Source organism: Vanacampus margaritifer, chromosome 8 (genome assembly GCF_051991255.1).
Source record: "Vanacampus margaritifer isolate UIUO_Vmar chromosome 8, RoL_Vmar_1.0, whole genome shotgun sequence".
NCBI lineage: Eukaryota > Metazoa > Chordata > Actinopteri > Syngnathiformes > Syngnathidae > Vanacampus > Vanacampus margaritifer.
In genome coordinates this window covers 18,029,827-18,051,373 of record NC_135439.1, presented here as the reverse complement: position 1 = coordinate 18,051,373, position 21,547 = coordinate 18,029,827, and the positions used below count along the sequence as shown (strand labels likewise).

The 21,547-nt window shown below is 39.1% G+C and overlaps 3 protein-coding genes and 1 long non-coding RNA gene across 5 annotated transcripts; 1 reads left to right on the top strand and 3 right to left on the bottom strand.

Annotated features, from left to right (window-relative positions):
• Positions 1 to 4,687: 4,687 nt before the first annotated feature.
• On the bottom strand, positions 4,688 to 10,924 carry arl8bb (ADP-ribosylation factor-like 8Bb). Its single transcript, XM_077572941.1, has 7 exons — positions 10,168 to 10,924; positions 9,337 to 9,417; positions 8,636 to 8,709; positions 7,798 to 7,891; positions 7,537 to 7,604; positions 6,171 to 6,241; positions 4,688 to 6,082 (listed from the first exon to the last, which is right to left on the bottom strand). The coding sequence occupies exons 1-7, from the start codon at positions 10,678 to 10,680 to the stop codon at positions 6,033 to 6,035; spliced, it is 951 nt and encodes a 316-aa protein (XP_077429067.1). The 5' UTR covers positions 10,681 to 10,924; the 3' UTR covers positions 4,688 to 6,032.
• A 146-nt stretch (positions 10,925 to 11,070) lies between these two features.
• LOC144056294 (N-acylethanolamine-hydrolyzing acid amidase-like) lies at positions 11,071 to 19,836 on the bottom strand. Of its 2 annotated transcripts, XM_077572940.1 has the most exons (12): positions 19,709 to 19,836; positions 14,226 to 14,437; positions 13,390 to 13,557; positions 13,161 to 13,284; positions 12,912 to 13,002; positions 12,759 to 12,844; positions 12,376 to 12,548; positions 12,245 to 12,307; positions 12,054 to 12,120; positions 11,926 to 11,954; positions 11,696 to 11,765; positions 11,071 to 11,544 (listed from the first exon to the last, which is right to left on the bottom strand). In XM_077572940.1, exons 2-12 carry the CDS (start codon positions 14,399 to 14,401, stop codon positions 11,524 to 11,526), a joined length of 1,068 nt encoding a protein of 355 aa, XP_077429066.1. In that variant the 5' UTR covers positions 14,402 to 14,437; positions 19,709 to 19,836; the 3' UTR covers positions 11,071 to 11,523. The 2 variants fall into 2 exon arrangements, 1 of the variants encoding a protein (XP_077429066.1); XR_013295031.1 differs by lacking the exons at positions 11,071 to 11,544; positions 11,696 to 11,765; positions 19,709 to 19,836 and having other exon boundaries at positions 11,933 to 11,954; positions 12,211 to 12,307; positions 14,226 to 14,639.
• Positions 12,422 to 13,129, top strand: LOC144056296 (uncharacterized). The gene is made up of 2 exons (XR_013295032.1): positions 12,422 to 12,570; positions 12,706 to 13,129. It is a non-coding gene; the product is annotated as an uncharacterized LOC144056296 (long non-coding RNA).
• On the bottom strand, positions 16,473 to 19,855 carry bhlhe40 (basic helix-loop-helix family, member e40). Its single transcript, XM_077572939.1, has 5 exons — positions 19,709 to 19,855; positions 19,561 to 19,624; positions 19,369 to 19,476; positions 18,924 to 19,047; positions 16,473 to 18,623 (listed from the first exon to the last, which is right to left on the bottom strand). The coding sequence occupies exons 1-5, from the start codon at positions 19,783 to 19,785 to the stop codon at positions 17,767 to 17,769; spliced, it is 1,230 nt and encodes a 409-aa protein (XP_077429065.1). The 5' UTR covers positions 19,786 to 19,855; the 3' UTR covers positions 16,473 to 17,766.
• Positions 19,856 to 21,547: the final 1,692 nt, after the last annotated feature.

Here is a 21,547-nt window from a genome sequence, read left to right as displayed (position 1 = left end):
GACTGATAAGTAGTCAATCTATATGTAAATATGAGTTACATTGGGAAAATGCATTAAGCCTCCTGTTTGACCAGAGCCCCAGGAGCTGAAGTTGTGATTTTTAATGGAATCTGGGGGGGGGTTGCATGTTGCGGCTGAGGCTGCAAGGTGAGAGTATGAAAGCTTTCACAAGGGAGAGCATGCTGGATAACAGAGTACAAGAAAGATTACTCTCACTGAGTGCAAATACAATTATTGCATTTTGGAGGTCTCGGTAGCTTTTCTGCATGACCACATTTGCACCCGAGACAAGCCAAGGTTGTCTAAAATAAAACAAAATTTTTGAATCGCCACTCGAACTGTGTTGTGGAAAAGCTCAGAAAGGTACAGTATAAGTACAAACAACACATTATCTTTTATAATGCTGCTGTGACTTTAATGAAGCAATATGTTGTATTGTCATTTTGACTGGCACTGCAACAGATCCAAAAGATGAATTTTCACTTTGGGAGTTTTCTGTGGACCCCCGATTGTAGTGTGCTTAGCTAATGCGAATAAGTAGGCTAAACCATCGATACAGAAAAATAGATTTGTCCAATGAGCCTTATTAAACTTTACAATGTATACCACCAAGCGTCTGTTTCTCACAGAGTGTACAACGGTTAATTAAGGACCTAATCCTGTTACATTCCACACATGGTGATTAGTTCCAAATGGTTTTTCACACATGCAAGTTGAATGAGGTGTCTGTGGAAGCCTGACAGGGCTGGAGCACTAAACATCTGATCTCCAAATTATTAATTCAACAACTTTACAGCAAAATATTTACATCGCTTGAAACACTTTAGATCCCATGACCAGTGTTTCAGAAGCATTTTCAACATGTCGCCATTTTAGATGATACAGGCATCGATACTTCAGTACAAGTGTTCTAATGCAGTCTGTGTCACCGAATAATAGTAATAGTAAATAGGGCGCCATTCAAACAAGGAAATAATCTACCAGTCTGATGTTAATAATGTCATGTAAAAGGCTCGGTTAACAAATCAAACTGTTTGAACTATATACCTTCATGCTGTGTTGAACGAGGGATTTTTGATATAATATCTGTTTTTTCAGTACGTCACTCACTTAGTATACAAAACCTCTTGTCTATTATACGCATAAAATGTATTTCAAAACAATGACAAACATTTTGAATAAAGACCTTTCTTTCTGACTAGGCTTTCCGCGATCAGGATTTTGGAGCCGGCCACCGATCAGCGAGTTAAAAAAAAAAAAGAAAAAGAGAGAAAATTATTCACATCTTTGTAAAAAATATTGGGAAAAATTAAAAAATAAAACTGAATGTATGTGATGAGAAACCTTGGATTATTACGCATGGCAGCACAGAACGTCCCTGGAGTGAACAAGATTGTGTTTGGTGTTAATGGCTTACTTTGTGGATCCGAGCAATTAACAATAAATTATGTCCAACTTTGCATAGAATGCAAGATATCGTCTGCGTCGATCCAGCCGATGAGAGCTAGGTAAAGTCTAATTCTAACATAGATGATGATTGATGTGTCAGACTGCCGCAGAATAGCGCCAACTAATGTTGAGGAGGATTTACTTGATATTAGATTATTTTTCTTATTTATTTATTTTTGCCTCAAAACAAGGACATCAGTGTTGGCATCAGTATTGTGCCTATGCCTATTCTGAATCATATAAACTATACTAAGAGTATCAAAGGTTATCTTTCCATTAACTCATTCACTGCCATTGACTGCTATAGAAATGAATAAAAAATCATTCAAAATATTTCTATTAGTCAAAAAAAATCCACTTTTGTTAACAAGACAAACTAATAGAAATAGTTTTAATGATTTTTTTTACGTCTATAGCCGTCAATGGCAGTGAATGAGTTAATCATCAACTGAGTGTAGAGATTATATTATATACAAAACATTAATTGCTACAATAATCTCAGGGGACAAACTGAATTAAAGTAAAAAATAAATATTGGCATGTAAGTCTTGATACCAAAACTGTTCTAAATTCTGATGATAAAAATGTAATATATACTGTGTATATCAGCACTTGGAATGTTGGTGATACATCTAGACCATTCAGAAGGTCAAATGTGAAACATGCATTACATAATGAACACATTTGTAATGGAGTGTAGCTACATTAATAGTATATCACACTTTCAGGTCACTCAACGACCTGCTTGCCACATAAATCCTTGTGGCATATTTGTAACCACTTTGTAATCCCTTGTGGTCAGTGCAACAGCAAACCACACGCGCTCTCACACAGGCTGCAAGGCAAGAACCTGCTGAAGTCATCGAGAAACACCTCCATCTGTCCACAAGTCCAACGTTGACGTACAATAAATGGCGGCAGCTGTTCATAATTGCTGCGTTTAAGGAATGAGATTAATTAAAAGGTGGACTTGCTGGATTAGTTGGCTCAGTGCATATACGGTATGCCTTCGTGGTTGTAGTGCTAAGAACGAACACGTTTCATTTCATTGCTCCCTCATTCCCACTGTGCCTTAATAGTCACTTTGGAAGTGCCTTACATTTCAATTACAATTTATGTCAAAAATAGAAGAAATAAAATATAAATATGTCAGTCATCATGACAGAAGTAAAGCCTTCATAAATGAAAAACGTTTTTCTTTTTTCTCAGACCCAGAGTGGAAATAAAGTCTGTACACCCCTTTTGAAATGCTAGGTTTTCTTACAAATAATGAAGTGACACCATATAAAGTGCATCTTTAACCCTAATTAAAGCTCAGTTATTCTAGTAGGTTTTTCCTATTTTTTTTTTTGCCTCCTGCAGAAGACTGAAGGTTTAGTGTTGACCACTTAATATTGTATAGCATATATTCTCAATTGATAGTGTATATACTGTTAAGTTGATGTTCGAAACTGGTTGACAAATATTTTCCTGCAACTAAACCCAAATAAAACTAAGGTCATTATAATTGGCCCGAAGGTGGTATCAGACAGATTACAATCCTCACTTGGACCGCTTGCTTCTAATATTAGACCCTCGTCCCGAAATCTTGGTGTGATATAATATTTGATTTAGAGCTAAAGTTGAAATCTACATCAAGAAGCTTGTGCCGTCATATTACCTGCAACTCCATAATATTGCTAAAATCAGGTATTTCCTTTTAATGAAGATTCATGGGGGGAAAAAAAGATTCACACCTTTATTTCGTCAATACTGGACTATTGCAAGTCATTATTCACTTGCCTAAATAAGAACTCTTCGGCGGCACGGTGGTGGACTGGTTAGCACGTCCGCCTCCCAGTGCAGAGGACGTGAGATTGAGTCCGGGCTTCGGCCTTCCTGGGTGGGGTTTGCATATTCTCCCCGTGCTTGCGTGGGTTTCCTCCCACATTCCAAAGACATGCATGGCAGGTTAATTGAACACTCCAAATTGTCCATAGGTGTGGATGGTTGTTCATCTCTGAGTGCCCTGTGATTGGCTGGCAACCAGTTCAGGGTGTACCCTGCCTGAAGCCAGCTGGGATAGGCTCCAGTGCGACCCTTGAGAGGACAAGCGGTTAAGAAAATGGATGGATGAACAAACTCAGCTGCAAGATTGCTTACTAGAACTAGTAAAATAATTCACATTACCCCGATTTTGGTATATTTTCACTGGTTGCCAGTCCAGTTCCGAATTGATTTTAAGATTTTATTAATAACTTTCAAAGCACTCCACGGCATGGCACCAGAATATATTCATGAGCTTTTAAAACAGACCAAAAACACTGCTGAGATCGGCTAACAAAACATTATTGGCTGTTCCAGAGTCTAGGTTAAAAACTAAGGGTGATCGAGCATGCCTAGACTCTGGAACTCTACCAAACAATATTAGAAATGTGAAGTCTTAAGTCGGTTTTAAAGACAAATTTTTTTTAATGCTTGCTTTTACTGAATTTAAAGTTTGAATTATTTTATTGTATTTGTAAATTTGCATGTATGTTTTATTTTATTCTATTAATCTTTTCTTTTCTATGCCCAATTTCCTTATGGCAGTTCGGTTGCTTTTATAAGTATGTATTTTTTATTTGTTTGTAAAGCACTTTGTGCTGCATTGCTTTAAAGGTGCTATATATAACAAAAAATATTATTATTCTCTAAGATTAAGTTAAACATGACATTACAAATTACCTGGATGCTTCAGAAAGGTGCAATATTCAATTTCATTAATTGTCATTATATAAATGAGCATCAGTAAGAAAGAAAAAAAGTGAAGTAGTGATTAGCACACCTGCCTCACTTCCGTTTGAATCTCAGCTTCCTATGTGAGTTATGAGTTAGCATGATCTCACCGTGCTTGCGGTTTTTCACCTGCTGCTTCCATCTTCAGTAAAGTACGTGCCAAATGTGGTTGGTTGGCAAGTCATGTCAGCAGGCAACTTAGGGTGCAGCTCAACCATGAACCGAATATGTGCCTCTCATGTCATTTACAGCCTGACAATGCTAATTCAAAACATTAATTTTCACTTTGTCTATAAAATTGGTGCAATGCAGTAAATGCTACAACAAATGGACTAACTTGTAGCAACTTCAGCAACACGTCAAACTTGTGGTCAAGTTGTGCGCGCAGAGTACAAGCACAACGCAAAGTCCTCTGCTGCCATCTCGTGGCGAAATAGTTAACACACCTGACCAGACAGAAACTCGTAGAACAGCCTTTTTTTTCTTAAAAAAAAACGAATTTATTAGCAATCACATGGAAAGAATGCATGACATCTAGAGGAGCATTGTTGCAATAAAAATGCCAACTTCTTATTTACAAAGTCTGCAATTGAATGTGAATATTATTAGCACATGCACATACAAATTGCCCAAATATGACACAAGCTTTTTTTTATTCTCCCTGTCTACTCGGTCACCCGACTTCACAGCCCCTCTGCTGTGGTCACAACACTTGATAATTATGCTCATCACCAATACACACTGACAACAAGGAGCATGTGATGACTGCACAGACAAGATGAAGATGACCATATGAACAAACGCCATCTAGGCCATGATCGGAGAGCAGATTTGCATCAAGATTAAAGTGTCACTTAGATAAAAGCGAGAAAAGAAAACTTAAACGACAATCAGTCTTTGGCGGCATTAACAGACATCAAGACTCAAAATGATCGTCTAACGCTGTGATTTAGTGATTGATCTTTCTAGCTTTAATATTCATCGTGAACAATACCAGGATTATAAAACCTTGGGCGCACCCATATTACTTCCGCAATATTTATTTTAAAAGGCCTGTTAATTGTCCCTCACATTTGAAGTATCCATCAATTGTTCAAAACGCCACTTTTTTGGGGGGGGGCTGGTGTTGCATTAGTGATTCCCACTAAGGTTATAATATATGTAAGGTGGCTGTTATACATTAAGATTCACATGAGATGGCTGTTGTGTAATCAAGTTGGTCTGTAATGATTTCACAATAATATGTTAGACGTAGCTTTGGGCAACGACTGTCTCATTGGAGCTCTTACTCAGCCAAAAGGCACTTAAAATTCTGCAGGCCTATTTCTGCCTCACACCAGCAACAAGCGCTCATTATGTTTCCGTCTACGCATCTTTGTACTTCAAGCCTTGGAGTTAATTAGGTAATTGACCGCCTACTGCAAATGAAGGCTACATTGCGAAGAGTTCATTGGTGATTTGAAGGCATTAGCGCAATCCTCATTTGGCAAACTGAGAAAAACCACAATCGCACTGTAAACACCAAACAAACAGTCATTTGTGACATTATTAGGAGATTTATGAGAACGAAACAAAATTTTGACTTCTGCGTGGAGGAACGGGCAGTAAGGCATGATGGGCATGAACAATCCACCTCCGAGCACTGATAACATTTCAGGACTCCAAAGAGTTGGTCTAATTGTGCTGTACATAGTCTACATGGCTACGGTAGAAGTGAGTGGTGGTGCGAGCGGGTGGGCGGACGGGCGGTAGTAGTAGTAGTACTTCACAGAGGCAGTTGAAGGGATGACTGAACGATCCGGAAGTGTTCGGGCTGCGTTTCACTTTCAGCTTCTCCGTGACTTGGAGTGCTGGATGAGCCACTGCAATGTGATATCTGCCATGGGAAAATTCATCACCACCAGCATCCAATATGGTACACACACAACAACAAGGATTTCAAATGATGCAACGGCGTTGCGTACCTATGTTGTCTTTCTCTTTGCAGGATACCGAGTAGCAGCAGATTTCCCGATCCTGAATGGCTGACAGGTTCCTGTTGAAGGAAAGCAGTCGATATGAAATCCGGAAGATCTTTCGGTCACACTTGGGCATTCAAAGTAATTAATAACGAGTTAATAGTAAAAATATATATATATATATTGGTTAAATTATAAATTTCTGGATTTTTTTTGTTTTTGTTTACTACGAGATGAAAATAAAGAAATTAAAAATCTTACTACAGTGATCTGCCACACCATCCCGGTTCGGCATTTGCAAATTCACAGATTTTTGACAGAATTAGTGCAATTAAGATTTGCTAATATGTGGTCATTTGTAAACACTATAGCATTTCATTTCCCATGATTTTTAAAAAACGGAAACTGCAAGTAGTTCTAGTTCCAGTATAACGAAAACTAGTAGGCCTACACCTGCTAGTGCTTGGATGTGGATGAGAAAGAAAACGCAAACGTAAATGTGAAAATAAAAAAGAAGAACTTTCAATTCAAGATAAACTATGAACTATCTTCACACTTAATTGCAAATGAGTGTGGATTTACTGAAGTTGTTTTGATGCTAAGGCCAAAGGAATATGCTGCAAGTATTCCTAATGTGCCATCTTGGTGCCAAGCAACTACGGACAACTGAATTGAGGAGCTTTATTCAGAGAAAAGTAGTGCTTTTCCTGCCATCTTGTGGCATCTGTAGGCGACTACAAAGCTATTTTCCTACTCTTTGTTCTTCAGTTATTCTGTTTGATAATTAGATATTGTGCTTTTGGTTGCGTGAAAAACACAATGAGTTGCCCTGTGCATGAAATGTGTTATATAAATAAAATTGCCTTGCCTTGAAATTTAAAGGGGGAGTCAACCGAAAAACAATTCTTGATAATAATATATTCTCTGCAAGCCCACAAGTCTGATACGGTTAAGATTGTGTTAGTGGAATATGAGTTAACCATCAAAATCCAACAGTTTTAAGCTAGAGCAGAAAGCGGCCATTTTGCCACTTGCTGTCAAGTGAAAATCACAGTTGCTCAGGTAACAACCAATCACAGCTCAGCTTCAGAAAACAGATGAGCTGTGATTGGTCGAAGCCAGACTCCTGAGCAACTGTGATGTTTCCGTTTAATCATATCTTAAATGAGAGTAAAACATCACTACAAATGTCCTGCTTCCAGTTTAGTACATTGTAAATATCTGGACTTCTTATCTTTGGGCCGGAAAAGTTCACATAACACACCGATCCGAATTACAGAATATCCCACATGGTTCTTTAAAGCTATTATACAGTACAAGCTAACTATGTTTTGAGCATAATGGGTGATAATATGGAATTACTCATCCTCACATCTTTTCAATAAGTTGCTTCTCATCCAGCGCGTTGGCTAGATCTCGTTTGTTGCCGAGCACTAGAACCTGAAAAACAACAATGGCAAAGGCTGATTAATCTCTCGCAAGTCAACAATTGAAAGGATTCTTCTCAACTAGGGTATTCTTGTTTCTTAAATAAACTTGCTTATGCGTGGAGTTCATGCCACGGGTATGAAAATGCATAAATACGAGCTCATCTTTCAAACACATCTTGAGTGTGAAGTAGCCACTGACTTACCGGAATTCCTTGTAGTTGTGGTTTGTCCAATAAGTTGTGAAGTTCATTTCGGGATGCTTCTATCTTATCTCGATCGGCTGCATCCACCATGTACCTGTACAAAAAATTACAATTGTAACGAATAAATAGAAAATAAAACAATAAAATACAGTAATGTCTTAAGATAACCATTTAATTTATGATGTATTCACATGCCAGTTTATTTTTAATGAAAGATAAATACAGATATATAATAATGGGGTTTTTTTTATGTATAAAAACAGAGTTACAACATACTTAAATAGAATGTAATTCCAATTCAATGCTGCTGGCGTGAATGCCTTGGCCACCAGGGGAGGAGCTAACTAATAGATGAAACTCTTTCCAAAGCCAGTGGCAAACAAGGCAAGCACATCTTCTTTTGAAAGAAATGCTTACAGGCCGTCAGATGCTGGGTTTTAATGACTCGATATGTTTCTGGTCTTTGAAAACGGAGTTTAAGGCTGAATGAAACAAACTACCGTCTTTACCGCGCACCGTTTTGAATGTTATGATGATAGACTTCCTAGACTTCCGCCGCCGCCGAAGAGTGATGTTGCTCACGAAGAATATGTCACAGCAAACAAACAAATTAGATTGCACGGTTCGTTTTGAGCCGGGCTGAAATAGCTTTCAGCGGCCGACTTACCAGACCAACTTTCTTTCCTTCATAAAAGTGGGCGTGGTTTGCCAGTCTAAATCTTTTTCAACTCAACTCCAAAGACATCTTGTTCAATTATTTACATTTGGCTTCTAGATTTCACTCATCCAAAAACAATGGAAAGGGACACATACTGACCCGAAAAGTCCATACACTTACACAATAGCATTGACTCCTCTGCAGTAGCGCTCCCACATGCTTCGGAAGCGGGGCTGTCCACCTATATCCCATATCTGAGGAGAAAAAAAAACATTTGAATAACATATACATACATATGTATATATCGAATTATGTTTACACAATACTTGTGTGACAGAATTATGTTCGTATCTCAATGAAATTCACTAGCCCTAACCTTACGACAAGAAAAAACATTAAAACTATTGGTCAGTGGTGGGCCGAGTGTGCCCACCCCTGCTCTAGGTGAACGTTTAGCAAACGTGTGCAAACTTGAATGAACCCTGACATGAAACCAACATTTACTAGCGTGGCAAATGTTCACCCCCTCAGTGGGATGCAGGCTTTAGACAGCACATCAAAGTATTTTTTAATCTGGAAGTGCAGTAGCTAAATAAAAGTCTCTCATACAAATTAATGTTTAATTTGTCTTTATTTTAATATATTATAATATATAATAGAACTGACATTGTTTATTTTTGTAAAGAATATTTAATTGCTTGTTTTAAAAATACAAAATAAAATTGCATATTAATTCAAAATTACAATTTTGAGAGGGGGGAAGGGAGGTGTAATTCAATTATTTTCCAAAATCATTCAGGCCTCCACAATTAATTATGCTGTCACAAGACATTGGCACCTCAGGATGCAAAACGTCCTGCTAGCCTAGTTCACATACCTACCTTTATTGTCACATTGCCTTTTGTGACCTTCCGCATGTTGAATCCAACTGTAGGAATCATGTCTTCACTGAACTGGCCTGACTGTTAAGGCAAAACAATAGAGGGTTTGTCACCATCAAGAGCAAATGATCTTACATGTTATAAGGGATTTTCATAAACATATACAAACCGGCTGGTGGTTACTGTGTATTCTTGCTGCTGTATTATGCACTGTGTTTATTATTTACTTGATTTGGTGTACTGTACACTGTACAGTGATTTGTATTGTATGGAAGTTATAGAAAAGTCACTTTTCTCACTGTGTATGCAAAAGAAAAAGTGCTTGATTCCAATGTTGCTTGATGGCAAAAATTGCAACAAATAAAAGTTAATTTATGATCTTAGACATGTATGGGATAGATAAGCAAGTTGAGAACAAATCTCATACTCAATACTTAATTCTATTATGATGCAATTTTCCAGGAAGACTTTACTCGTGATGACTGCAGGCCTGCAGATCACTGATTCCAACAGTGAATGGTTTTACTGCTGTGATGCTCGATGATGTTGACATGCGTTGGGCAGACAGTATGACAACACCAGCAGTTACATCCACGTGACTATTTAAAGAAGCGCCCAGTCACACTGTCAACTTGGTCAGTAGACAAGCAACAAGATTTGGGTAAAAGCCAATATTACGCCCCTATTGCAGTCGTCATTCTTTTCCGGGTGTGTAGGAAATTGATTAACATATCTGAATATTAACCTTTAAATGAAATTGAACTCGTAACTACCTTTGCACAGCCTTGGGCCCACACTGACAGAGCATGTTTTGTTTTTTTAGCGACTTACAGCAATCACGTTGACGAATGTGGTCTTCCCGGAATACTGAAGTCCCACGAGTGTAAGTTCCATCTCTTCTTTCCAAAAGAGGGACCTGAACCAGTCCAAAAGCCTGTTTATGAGGGCCAACATCTTGGACGACACGCTGGTCAAAATCGCAACGACTTTCTGATCTGACGTGAGTTGTAGGTTCGTAGCAATCCACACCGGAAGGAGCTCCGAGCTACTCTGGCACGTCATGTGACCTACAGTTGCGTTCACGTAATACCCGGAACTTGGAAATTCTCCTTTCACAGGAACCTGTGTTTTCTTTGCTGTTATAGTAGACAAAATATACATATTTCCAGAACACTTAGCGTAGCACACAAACACATGCACGATCACGCACAACATGCAGTCCACTACCACTATGTTGAATTGTAACTTTGCGATAATAATGCCCAAGATTAAACCGCCATAGTTGTTTATCATTTTTGTGTTGAGAGAGAAAACTGAATTTCCCAGAGTCTTCGTAATTTTCATGCTAATGCAAACTGCTAGTCACCAACATGGTATCCGCGGGCAATTTGGGTACGATTAAATGTAACAGTCCTAAAATGGATCAATAGGTCCTATACCTGGAAAAAAGGAATTCATTTTTATGACCATTGGAAGTTTTGAATCTGATTGAATTTCCATGACATGTGCTGTCCTTCAATTTAGAAACCCCTTTTGTTCAGCCTGTATTATGCTACATTGGGTCAAATTCTTAAGAACTGTAAGGTTGACTGTCATGGCCCGGTGCATTTGGCAATTTGGTGACCAAAAGTAGACGAGATTTTAGATTACATAAAACCTGGTCTAACTTGTAACATGATTTTTGATGGATTTTAACGAGGCACAGGAAGACAGATTCTGAGCTCCGTGGATGAGTGTCGTGCATATCATTGTATTAATCCTGCTGAATCATTGTAGAAATCAATTCATTAAACAAATTATAATCAATATAATTTTAAAACTGCTTTAACAGCACCCCAGAACCTCTAAATTTATGCTCCTAGATATAATCTCCCTTGGTCAGATGATAATGTAATTAACATCTGTAACATACTACAACAAAAATAGTTACGTATTTTGTAATTCCTCATATAAAAAGCACATTGTTTACATCTGTAACAGGTAATTGACTTCTGCTCTTTCAAAAATGTTGTCAGATGACATGACCACATTCATAGCTGTGGTGTGTAGCAGATGATCACTTCGTAGACAACATTTTCTTTGATTTGCATCTACTCAGGGTGCTAAAAAAAAAAATTGCTCATTCGTTCCACTCAAACACTGGCAAAATCACGGTTCCATTCCACGATCCACTGGAAGCCCTTCAGGTCAATGAGTCATGCGGCAGTCCTTGTAAGAAATTAAAAGGGAAGGTATGATTTAGTGGATAGTGCATTGTCACTTGTTATTCTAAAATGAACTGAACAAGATGAAGGCAAGACTGTAAAATAAGAAATATAATAATAATGTATAATAATAATGATGTCATCTACTGACATACCGGTGGTCTGACAAGTGTGGTATAGTTCTCAGGCGTTGCTGCACTCATCGTTGTTGTATAAACTGTAATCCTGTGAAATGATTGAAACAGCAAAGAATGAAAGTCAATTAATATTTGCAAAGGGCTATGTAAGCTGATATTCATTCCCTGCCCAGGTAACTAAATGAATTGTTATGAGGTTCATTGTCACAAAAATGAGAGCGAGCCTAATGAACAGATGTTCTGCTTACCCATTACACACCGGAAATAATGACAAAACCTGTCGAGAGACAATGTTGCAAGTTATGAATATATTCTTTCAAAATGCTTCCAACATAAATTTGTTTCCTGTGAATATTAATTCATTTGTTCTGATTACCTGATAAAGCGAATACATATTGATGTGCTCTTGACCAGTAGCATTCATTGCTTTTTCTGCTGCTTCTCTAAGAACAAGAGATGATAGTGTGTCGTATTAAGATCATATTATTTAAGTTGCGAATTATGTGTATGTTGTGTCATATCATATGTCATACATATTCCAGCAGTATTTATCTTTAGGCAGCTCACTTTCTATGATCCTTGGCTGGGGAAGGACGCCAATGGTCAAAGTTGGTCTCGACTATGAACCATCTAAACAAACAAAAAGTTGTGTAATACCAATGAACAAACAGCCCATAATAAGCTCATAATACACCAACCCTCCACTCAGTGGATCCAATGGCCAGATGTCTGCGGGGCCTGCTCGGTCTCTAGTGATGACAACCCCTTCACCTGGACGTGTCCCACCCACAATGTAATACACTCCCGTGATGATGGGAATTTTGGAAAGGCGCAGGACGGCATCTTGAAAGTCTTCTGCCTCTTCTAGAGTCTGCACAGAACACCAGTAAACCGTACGTAAAGTTCAATCAAGCCTCTGCACAAGAGATTAGATTAAATTGTGTTGTGGTGGTTCTAGTAATCTTTTTGCTCTGTGTTACTTTGTGTGTCTTTTCACTTGTTTGTAACCTACAACTCGGTCGATTTAGTTGCTGCCTTCAACAGACCAGATTTCACCGTGCTTCCTTATCTGCTCTTTCACCTCTCTCACCAACCAGCTGACTGGGCTTCTCCTCAACAGAAAAGCTGACACCATATTCTTCCAGAAGTCCCACCAGTGATCCTTGTCTGGACATGCACACAAAGCAATGTGTCATCATGTTTTTAGCACTTTATGAGAAAGGTGTGGTCTTACCTCGCTCGTCACCAGAGATAGTAAACTTGTATGGACTTTGTCCTGTCCACAGACCAACATAGCCAGCAAATGTGGTTCCAACATATGAGATCTGCAATGGTCCCAGGTTGTAAGACAACTTTTAGCTCATATCACTCTTAAATAATCACTTTGTTTGCGTTCACATTTCTCAACTAATTGTTTTGAAATTACATCCCATTAAAAATGCCCAAGAACCATTTTAAGGATTCCCAAATTATTATGCTGTACCTTTCCTTTCTTCCAGAAAACAACATTCATAGTAAGATTTCTCAGAACTGAGTATGGGTAGTCGAGATTCCTGCCATGGTACACGTTTCCATCTTTGTCCTGAGCCACAATGCTGGTGCAGAATCTGCAAGTGCAAAAAATCTTGATGTATAACACATAATATCAATGTATCAATTACAAAGAATGCATACGCGGTTAAGAAAATGGATGGATGGATGGATGGGCATACGCGGTTGCTTCGTAGGCAAAGTTGAGCATGATGGCATCAGGGAGACTTGTGCCAAAGTGTGCAGCCATGCCACGGAGCTCCTCGCCGTAAGGTTTGGGAAGAATGAACGTCTCTGAGACCTTTATCACAGATCTGAGAACTTCGTGAAGCCATTTTGGAATTGTTGAGCTGACAAGAAAAAAAAATGTTAACACAACCATAACAAGAGGAAACATAGTTCCTGCAAATGGCAATTATTACCGTTGACAACATCAATATTGTTATTATTATTATTTAATGAATAAGTACAAGAGAGTCATCAGCCCTCTATGAAAGAAAAAATATGACACAACAGGAATAAATAATACAATTGTAAATTTTTATTCCAGAATATGACTTCAAGTTTGAAAATACACAACTTCTCTTCCTGAAATTATCCAACTATTTTCCTTAAAAACATACAAAAGCTTTTCTAAAATACACAGCTTTTCATATAAATATATGGCTTTACTGTATTCTCATAGCACAATGACTTTACAATGACTTTAAAATATACACCTTTTCCCTAATACAAACACTCATCCTTGAAAACCACTGACTTGATCTCAATTATGCATGTTGTTGTTTTTGTTTTTTTAATCGTGAAACTATAGGACTTTTCGGGGAAAATATAAAATTTTATTATCATAGCGTTTTGTTTTGTATGTCAGTGTGGCCACACCCGTATGCCACACAATACAGGTAAAACTCATTTTGAAACACATTGTAAAGATTAAAATAAAATATGCAAAATAAAGTTTGAGAACTTATTGTATTATATATTCCTTGAAAGTAAGAAACAAATATGTTTCCCTTACTCTATGACCTGTTGAGCAGCTTTCTTGAGGAAGTCGGAGTCAAATGCTTTGAGTATCGGCAGCCATCTGAATTGTGGATCATCATCCAGGTTAATGTCGATTGTGGGAGGGGCGAAGTCCGAACTGCACGACACCGCCAATCCGACCAGCAGCACCGCAGCACGGACCAACAGCATGACTGAGGCGGACCGGTCCGTGAACGCCTCTTTCACCTGTAAGGGACACAGGCACTTTCAAACGTTTTACTCTGTGAAGGTCAGTCAAGGCAGCACTTCCGCTCTGAGTTTTTCCACAATTAAGGCTTCGGTTAAGAATCAAGCCTGAAAGTTAAAGTTACCAAACCCAACCACGAACGGACTGTGTTATTTAATAGCGACGCTCGTTATTACGTGTGTAAATCGAATGCTACCAAATAAAAATATGTTTATAGTGAAATCCGGGTGAGCGGTGTGGGTTGTACTGCCCCGCCTACTCGTCGTAGCGAGAAGTGAAGCCACCGGCGGCCATCTTGCGGTGCCACTCGCTTAGCCACGCCAAATTTCTCTGCGGGTGTTTTCAATTATTTTCTATCTCCGTGGCGAAAATGCCTACGGTTGTATCTGATTGAAGAGCTATGTGCATGTTACATTGGTAATTATGCAATTATAATGTTTCTCTTATAAGGTATATCGCCAAGAGCTACTCAAAGATTCGTCTGCATCACGTTATCATGCACGTGAACCATGAACAATGAAAGTATTCCATACAGGGATCTTGTCATAAATCACGCTCTGACAGTGTTTTCAGCAAAAACGTAATTTGTCCCTCAGTAACAATGGCAATGCTTGCTTCAGCTAAATTGTGAGTCAACATCCGTGGATTGAGCGCGTCGATGCCGCAGCCATTTCGTAGCTAGATATAGCAACTTTTCAGTCTTCCCTAGCAACTTTTTCCTCAAAAGGACCAACTTTAGCTACTTTCAAACGTTGTCTGCAAACCTAAGATACTTAAAAGCACACATTTTTCCTCGAAATGAGAGAAATAATTTCTTGTCACAGTCAAAAATACACGACCGTCTTACAAAGGTCCATTGAGTTGCTGAAATTACGTGTTTAAATAGTTTAATACCGCTAGTTAACACCAATTCAAATACGAATAGAGATACGAATACAGTATCTAATATATACTGTCTGTGTGTTGCCATCTAGCTATTTGTAACATCGAAAATGTAATATTTGCAGTAAAAATCATTGTATATGTGTATGGAAGTTGTAGCTTATCTATGCCGTAAATAAGATTAGTAAATTAAAAACTGCGCCTGTCTATGTGTGACTCCTTAAGTATTCTTATGCCGCTGCGCAAACTAGTCATGGTCATTGACAGTTTGCAACCTTGAAATGTCGTTTGTCAGTACCGTCGTAAAAGGAGGACTGGTTGGTCTGTGAAAATGAAGGCCTGCTAGCTGAAATGCACTAAATTACCACTAGGTGGTAATAGCCGTCCAGTTTTTGTGCTTATAAGAATCAGCAAGTCAGCGAGACGAAGGCTGAATTTATGAAGTTGGTAATGCTGTATTCTATTTGCCGTCGAAGTTACAAAACAGGGGAAATTTTAGAATCATATACACATATGGTGGAAACTTTCAATGTATGCCACACTTCTGCTACTGAAACAACAGAACAAGTTGTTTGGTCTGTTCTTCCTGTAGTTTTTTAAATTAACATTTTTAAAAAGCTAAAAAATTAAAAGGGGCGCTATTCCTTTGTCAGTTTCTTTCTTTCTTTTTGTTCTCAATCCTTTTATGCATTCGTGAATGGGATAGTAATTTAATAGTTACTCAATCCATCTATCTATGGGCTAATTACATTTAAAAAATGTCATTCAATATTAGGTAAATTATATTTAAATTTAACATTGTTCAAACCTAAACTTACCTTGTGTTCTTAACTAAGAGCAATGATTGCAATGTCGATTTCTTATAGTAAATGTCATCTAATGGTAATCATTATGCCCCGCCCCCAAAAAACTGAACCATGAGTGCAAGTTTTACTGTGCATTTCTGCGAAAACTTCTATGCATAGTTCATTTGACATCTTTCAAAATTTGATATGTTTACAGCTTGTAATCTAAGACATGCTACTGATTTACGGCCACTGACTTGACTACTTTATGGGTTATGTAAGTGTTATGTAAGCATGTGTTGTTATGGAGAGCTGTCAGGAGGGCTGGCTACAACACGTACACCAACAGGCGGTGGATTCCACAGGGTCAAATAAAAAGAAGCTTTATTAATACTTTAATATATATCAATAATACTTTACAAAATTCCGACCAACGAGTCTGTTATATTTCAAAATAAAAATCCCAAGTACCTCTTTCTATAGAAAACTATTCCTACTTTTTGTCTCAACTTTACATTCACTCTGTTTGCCACAGACACAACATTTTAAAGCAAAATGCATGAAAAATGTATCATCAGTGCGTCTGCACTAAAATAGTCAAACATACGTGGAGATCTGGCTTGGCTTGATCTGGAATTTGAGAGACAACACAAGTTGGGTTGAAAACGAAAGCAATGTACACACTTGGCATTACAGCACACGATTACCATAAACCCTCCTCGGGTGGCGACGCAAATACACTCATTAGGTCACGTATCAAAAATAAAAATGTAGAGAGTAGCATTAAAAAAAAAGAACACAACTTCGCAGGAGATCCATTTCAACGCACATATAAGTCATGTGTCACAAGGACTTTTTAAAAAAAAAATTTAAAGCATGTATGCTCACTTCAACAGATCACGAGTGACATGCCTCATACAGTGACGACGCCCTGAATTCTTTACAAACACTCATAAAGTTATCTCCCAAGATAGCCGGAGTATGAGTGATATACGGTGGTCAACACGAAAAAGAATTTTGTTAATAAAAATACAATACAAATCCGGTATAAATTGCAGTTCCAAGACAAAAACACCAGATCAGTAGATCTGTTGTTCTTGGAACTACAGCAGATCAAATGAGTCCAAGCAGCGTCTACTGTATAGTACAAGGGGCTTTTGTTTAATCCTTACATTCATTCATAGACAGGTGTGCGTGTGTGCAAATAGACAGGTCTAAAGCACATATATAGCCTACTGTATATAAAAGGGGTGACAACCCATTTTTGCCATTATGACGGTGGAACCAAATATATGTTTAACGATCTCATTGTATTAATGGATTATGTTTTGAAATCAGAAGTCAAACAATTTGGAAATTTGGTCAATATTTTAGCAAGGATCATGGAAGTTGAATATGATGTGGCGGGCCAGGTCTTTGACACCTGTGGTATATACCTTTTTGTGGGGTGGGAGCTTATGTCCCTTACATTCTGGATTCACCTCTGACATTCAACACTGAGTGCAGAGAAGTGAGTCTCTGCTACACTCATTCTTGCAGGTTCACAGTGTTTCAGAGCCATGCAACAGGTGGGCATGACCCTTGGAAAGCCACATGGAGGAGCAGATGATCGATGGTGGTTGGTAGTTTAAAAGTTCAGGGCCTCTTTTATTTCAAGACTGTTACTCTTTGGTTTCCAAGTTTAATGGGGAGCCCTGTTTTAAAGCTTTGTGAAGTACAGGGGAGTCTTCGGAGCTCTGGCGTGAAACTGGAGAGCCCGCCCTCTGGGACATCACCAGAGGTGGGGAGCGTGTCTCTGGAGATAAGCTGGCAGCGGAGGCGCTCATGCCAGGGTACATTACTGGCATGCGCCCAGGATACCAACATTTCTCCAGCATGGGCAGGTACGCCGCCGCAGACGCAGGGGGAATGAGATAGAACGGGAGGCAGAGGGGGTGCTGGTTGGGGGAGAAACCCACGTAGCTGCCAGAGGTTCCGGCTGGAAGACCAGAGGGGTTTTCGTCCTCAGAGGAGTCAGACCGCAAATTCTTCGCTAGAGGCTCGCCCACCTCGTGCTTGATGCCATCAGCCGACCGCTTGGACGTAGCGTGCTTGTGCTCCCCCTCCTTTCTGCGGTTGTCCGACCACCGCGCTCTGGGGTCACGTTTGTCATGTTCGCCCCCGTAGCCGCTGTCGGTGTCTGTGTCGCTGCCGCTCTGCTCCCCCATCCCGCCAGGGTAAGTCCTTTGAATGACGGGAACGCAGTTCTTCGACGTGCCCTCGGTAGCTCTGGAGGGCTGCTCTGCGGGTTTCTTCAGTTTCTCCGAACTCTGAAAGATGGACTCGCTTGCGAGTGCGTCGCTTTGATGTTGTAGTACCTCCGAAGCGACCTTGTGGATGTGGCTGATGACATGGGATGGCATCAGGTCCTGGCTGCTCTCTTGGCGAGCTAGATAGTGGAGGACCTCTTTTGCGCACAGGTGGAATCCCGAACGGAACATCTGCTCGCTAATTTCCGGGCCGTCACCACCATGGTCACCTGGTGCAATGTAGAAGGAACAACGTTACTCTAAAAAGTATCACACACAACTTCAAGTTTCCCATCAAACTAAATTTTATTATTTGGTCTTACTCTAAATAGAGTCAAATTTACTATACTGTACAGAGTTTACTGTTTAAAACTGCCTTAAATACGGAATTTTTAATTCAAAGTAAAAAAAATAATAAAAATTCAATATGGTTTCTCCATAATCGCGGATTTCCACTATTAAGGGTCTAGAATGTGTCTCCTGCAATAAATGGGGGTTCACAATATACACACACATATTCTGTGACGTACTTATTTGCAAGTCCTTTTGCAGTTCCATGATCTGCTGCTGCTGCTGCTCCAGCAGGGTATTCAAGGCGTTCACGTGCTTCAGAGTGAGTTCCAGTACCACGGCTTTCTCCAAATGACCCAGCGTCTAAAAACAGGAAGACCTTCGATAAGAATGTTGATCTTTCTTATGTAACACATTCAGCAGTCAAACAGAGGCTAAGCCTCCGGCACCGGGGAAGTCATGCAAGGCAATCCATGACGTCTAACAAAATTCAGTATAGGTACAAAAATATAAATATATAAACTGTGTAATTATTATTATTTTAAATGTGTACAAAATACAAAACCCTTGTAGATAAACTGTCGTTTTTTGTGCTTTCCATTTAAATGTCTTTTTTTTTGTTTACCTCAAACGTTAGCTTCACAGCCATGCAACCAAAAAAAACAACAACAAAAAAACACTTACTGTTAGTTTGAGGTGCTCTGGTAGCAAATCTTTGAGCTGAGCAATGCATTCGTTGATTCTGTCTCGTCTTTTCTTTTCGATGAGTCGATGTGGCAACTTGTAAGTCTCCTGCACGTATAAATCATACGCTCACGTTGACATCTATAGTGAGTTTTCATTTAAGAGAAAAAGTGCATTGGAACTTGAAATTACCCTGCTGTCATCACCGCGTTTTAAGCCCCTTCGTGACTTGTACACGTAAATAGGAAAATCCATCCTTTGGAGAGTGAATTAAGGCAAAATTCAGGATTGAACGTTTTTCATGTAGTTGCACAAACAGTGTTTGTTATGTAATCCTTACCCCTGCATGTCAGCGATATCCATCAATGGGCGTTTGGGCACACATGGTGGCGGTTGCGCCCTCGTAATCCCCTCCATGTTGCTCAAATACAAAAAGTCAAATGATTAAAAACATACAACAAATTGCAAAGATCCAAAGCGAAAAAAATCCCCCAAAAGCTTTCGGTATTCCTGTAGCTCCGGTTTGTTGGCAACACGCTCTCTTTCTTTTTCTGTCCTTTGGGAGCTGCGGGCACCCTTGTGAGGTGTGCGAACCGGACCGCAGTTCTGGATTCCGTCCGTGGCCCGACTGAGTGTGCGCGAGGAATGGGCGGGTGGCTCGATGCCTACGTGTCGAAAGAGTCCTGTGACTTCAGGCACGTCCCTCGTCTCCCAACACACTGTGCAACTGTGAAGTCCATCACATGAGCCTCACGTGTTGGACGGCGCTTTCAAACAGCCCCCCCCCCCATCCCGTCCCCCTCCCTCCCCGCGCTGCTGCTTCCTGTCTATGCACGCACGCACAGCCGCACACGCAGGCTGAGGACAGCCTATTATCGCCACCCACGGGAGCCGAGTCCCGTGTACCACCACGCTCCGACTCTCTGGACATATTGTGCAAGCTTTTGTCCACCACGCAACTCCTCATTTAGCATCAAAGACAGAAAGTAGAGAAGCAGACATACAAACTTCCTTTATTGTGGATTGCAGTCATAAACACAGCGCGCAAAATGAAAATGTTTGACTTTCCTAAACAAATTAATAAAATGTGAACAGATATCGTGTTACACAGGGGTCAACCAACCTTTTGGAAATTGAGCAAGTCAAACTTATCCCCCCTGGCATGTTATATTGTTTTCTTTTGTTGTGTAGTCAACAATTGTTTCAGTCATTGGTTTGTCATTCTTAAGAATGGCTATTTTTGTATGTTTTGCAATATTCAATAAAAAAAATAACAACTGAGCAACTCCCTGGCTAATGATTAGTGCAAAGGGCTACTAACAAATTTGCTCAAATTACATCATGTTAATATTATTATAATATATTTTTAGGGATGGGGGAGGGTTGGCTAACTCGAGAAATGTATTGCCTCAAAATTGGGAGTATGGGGCGATCACATCAGTATACGAATCCATAAAGGAAAATCAATTCTAAAAAGACTCATTAGTGACAGGCCTAGTTATTTACAATGACTAATAAATAATAAGTAATTACTGTAATGACTTCGATCACATTAAGGATTTCTCACAACAATATGTAACACTTTATTTCTATAAATCTCTTCCAATGTTTATATTTTCAAATGATCACTTGCGCAACATTCTTAGAAAATCACAATGCCACTGGTAAACTATTTTTGGAATAGGCCAACACTGGGTGCTCATGTGGTCTTTAAGGGCTACCTACCTGGTGCCAGCGGGCACCACGTTGGTAAACTGGCACTACACTGACATTCTGATTTATAATAATAATAATAATAATAATAACAGTAATAATAAAACATGTAGGCTTACTTGTGTTATGTAATGCTACTATGCTGTACCAATATTGTATTTTGCGTTGGGATTGCACCCAAAAAAATAACTCTATCTATAATTGGTAACTGCCGCAGTACCAAATACCACTGTGTATATATATATATATATATATATATATATATATATACAGTATATATATATATATATATATATATATATATATATATATATATATATATATTTTTTTTTTTTTTAAGTTGCATGATATTTATAGATAGATTTTTTCCCCCCTCAGTTCACTTGAATTTCTCTGGAGATCAATGAATGATTACTTTATCATAAACAAATTTAAATGGGCAACAAGGATATTCCATAATGTCAAC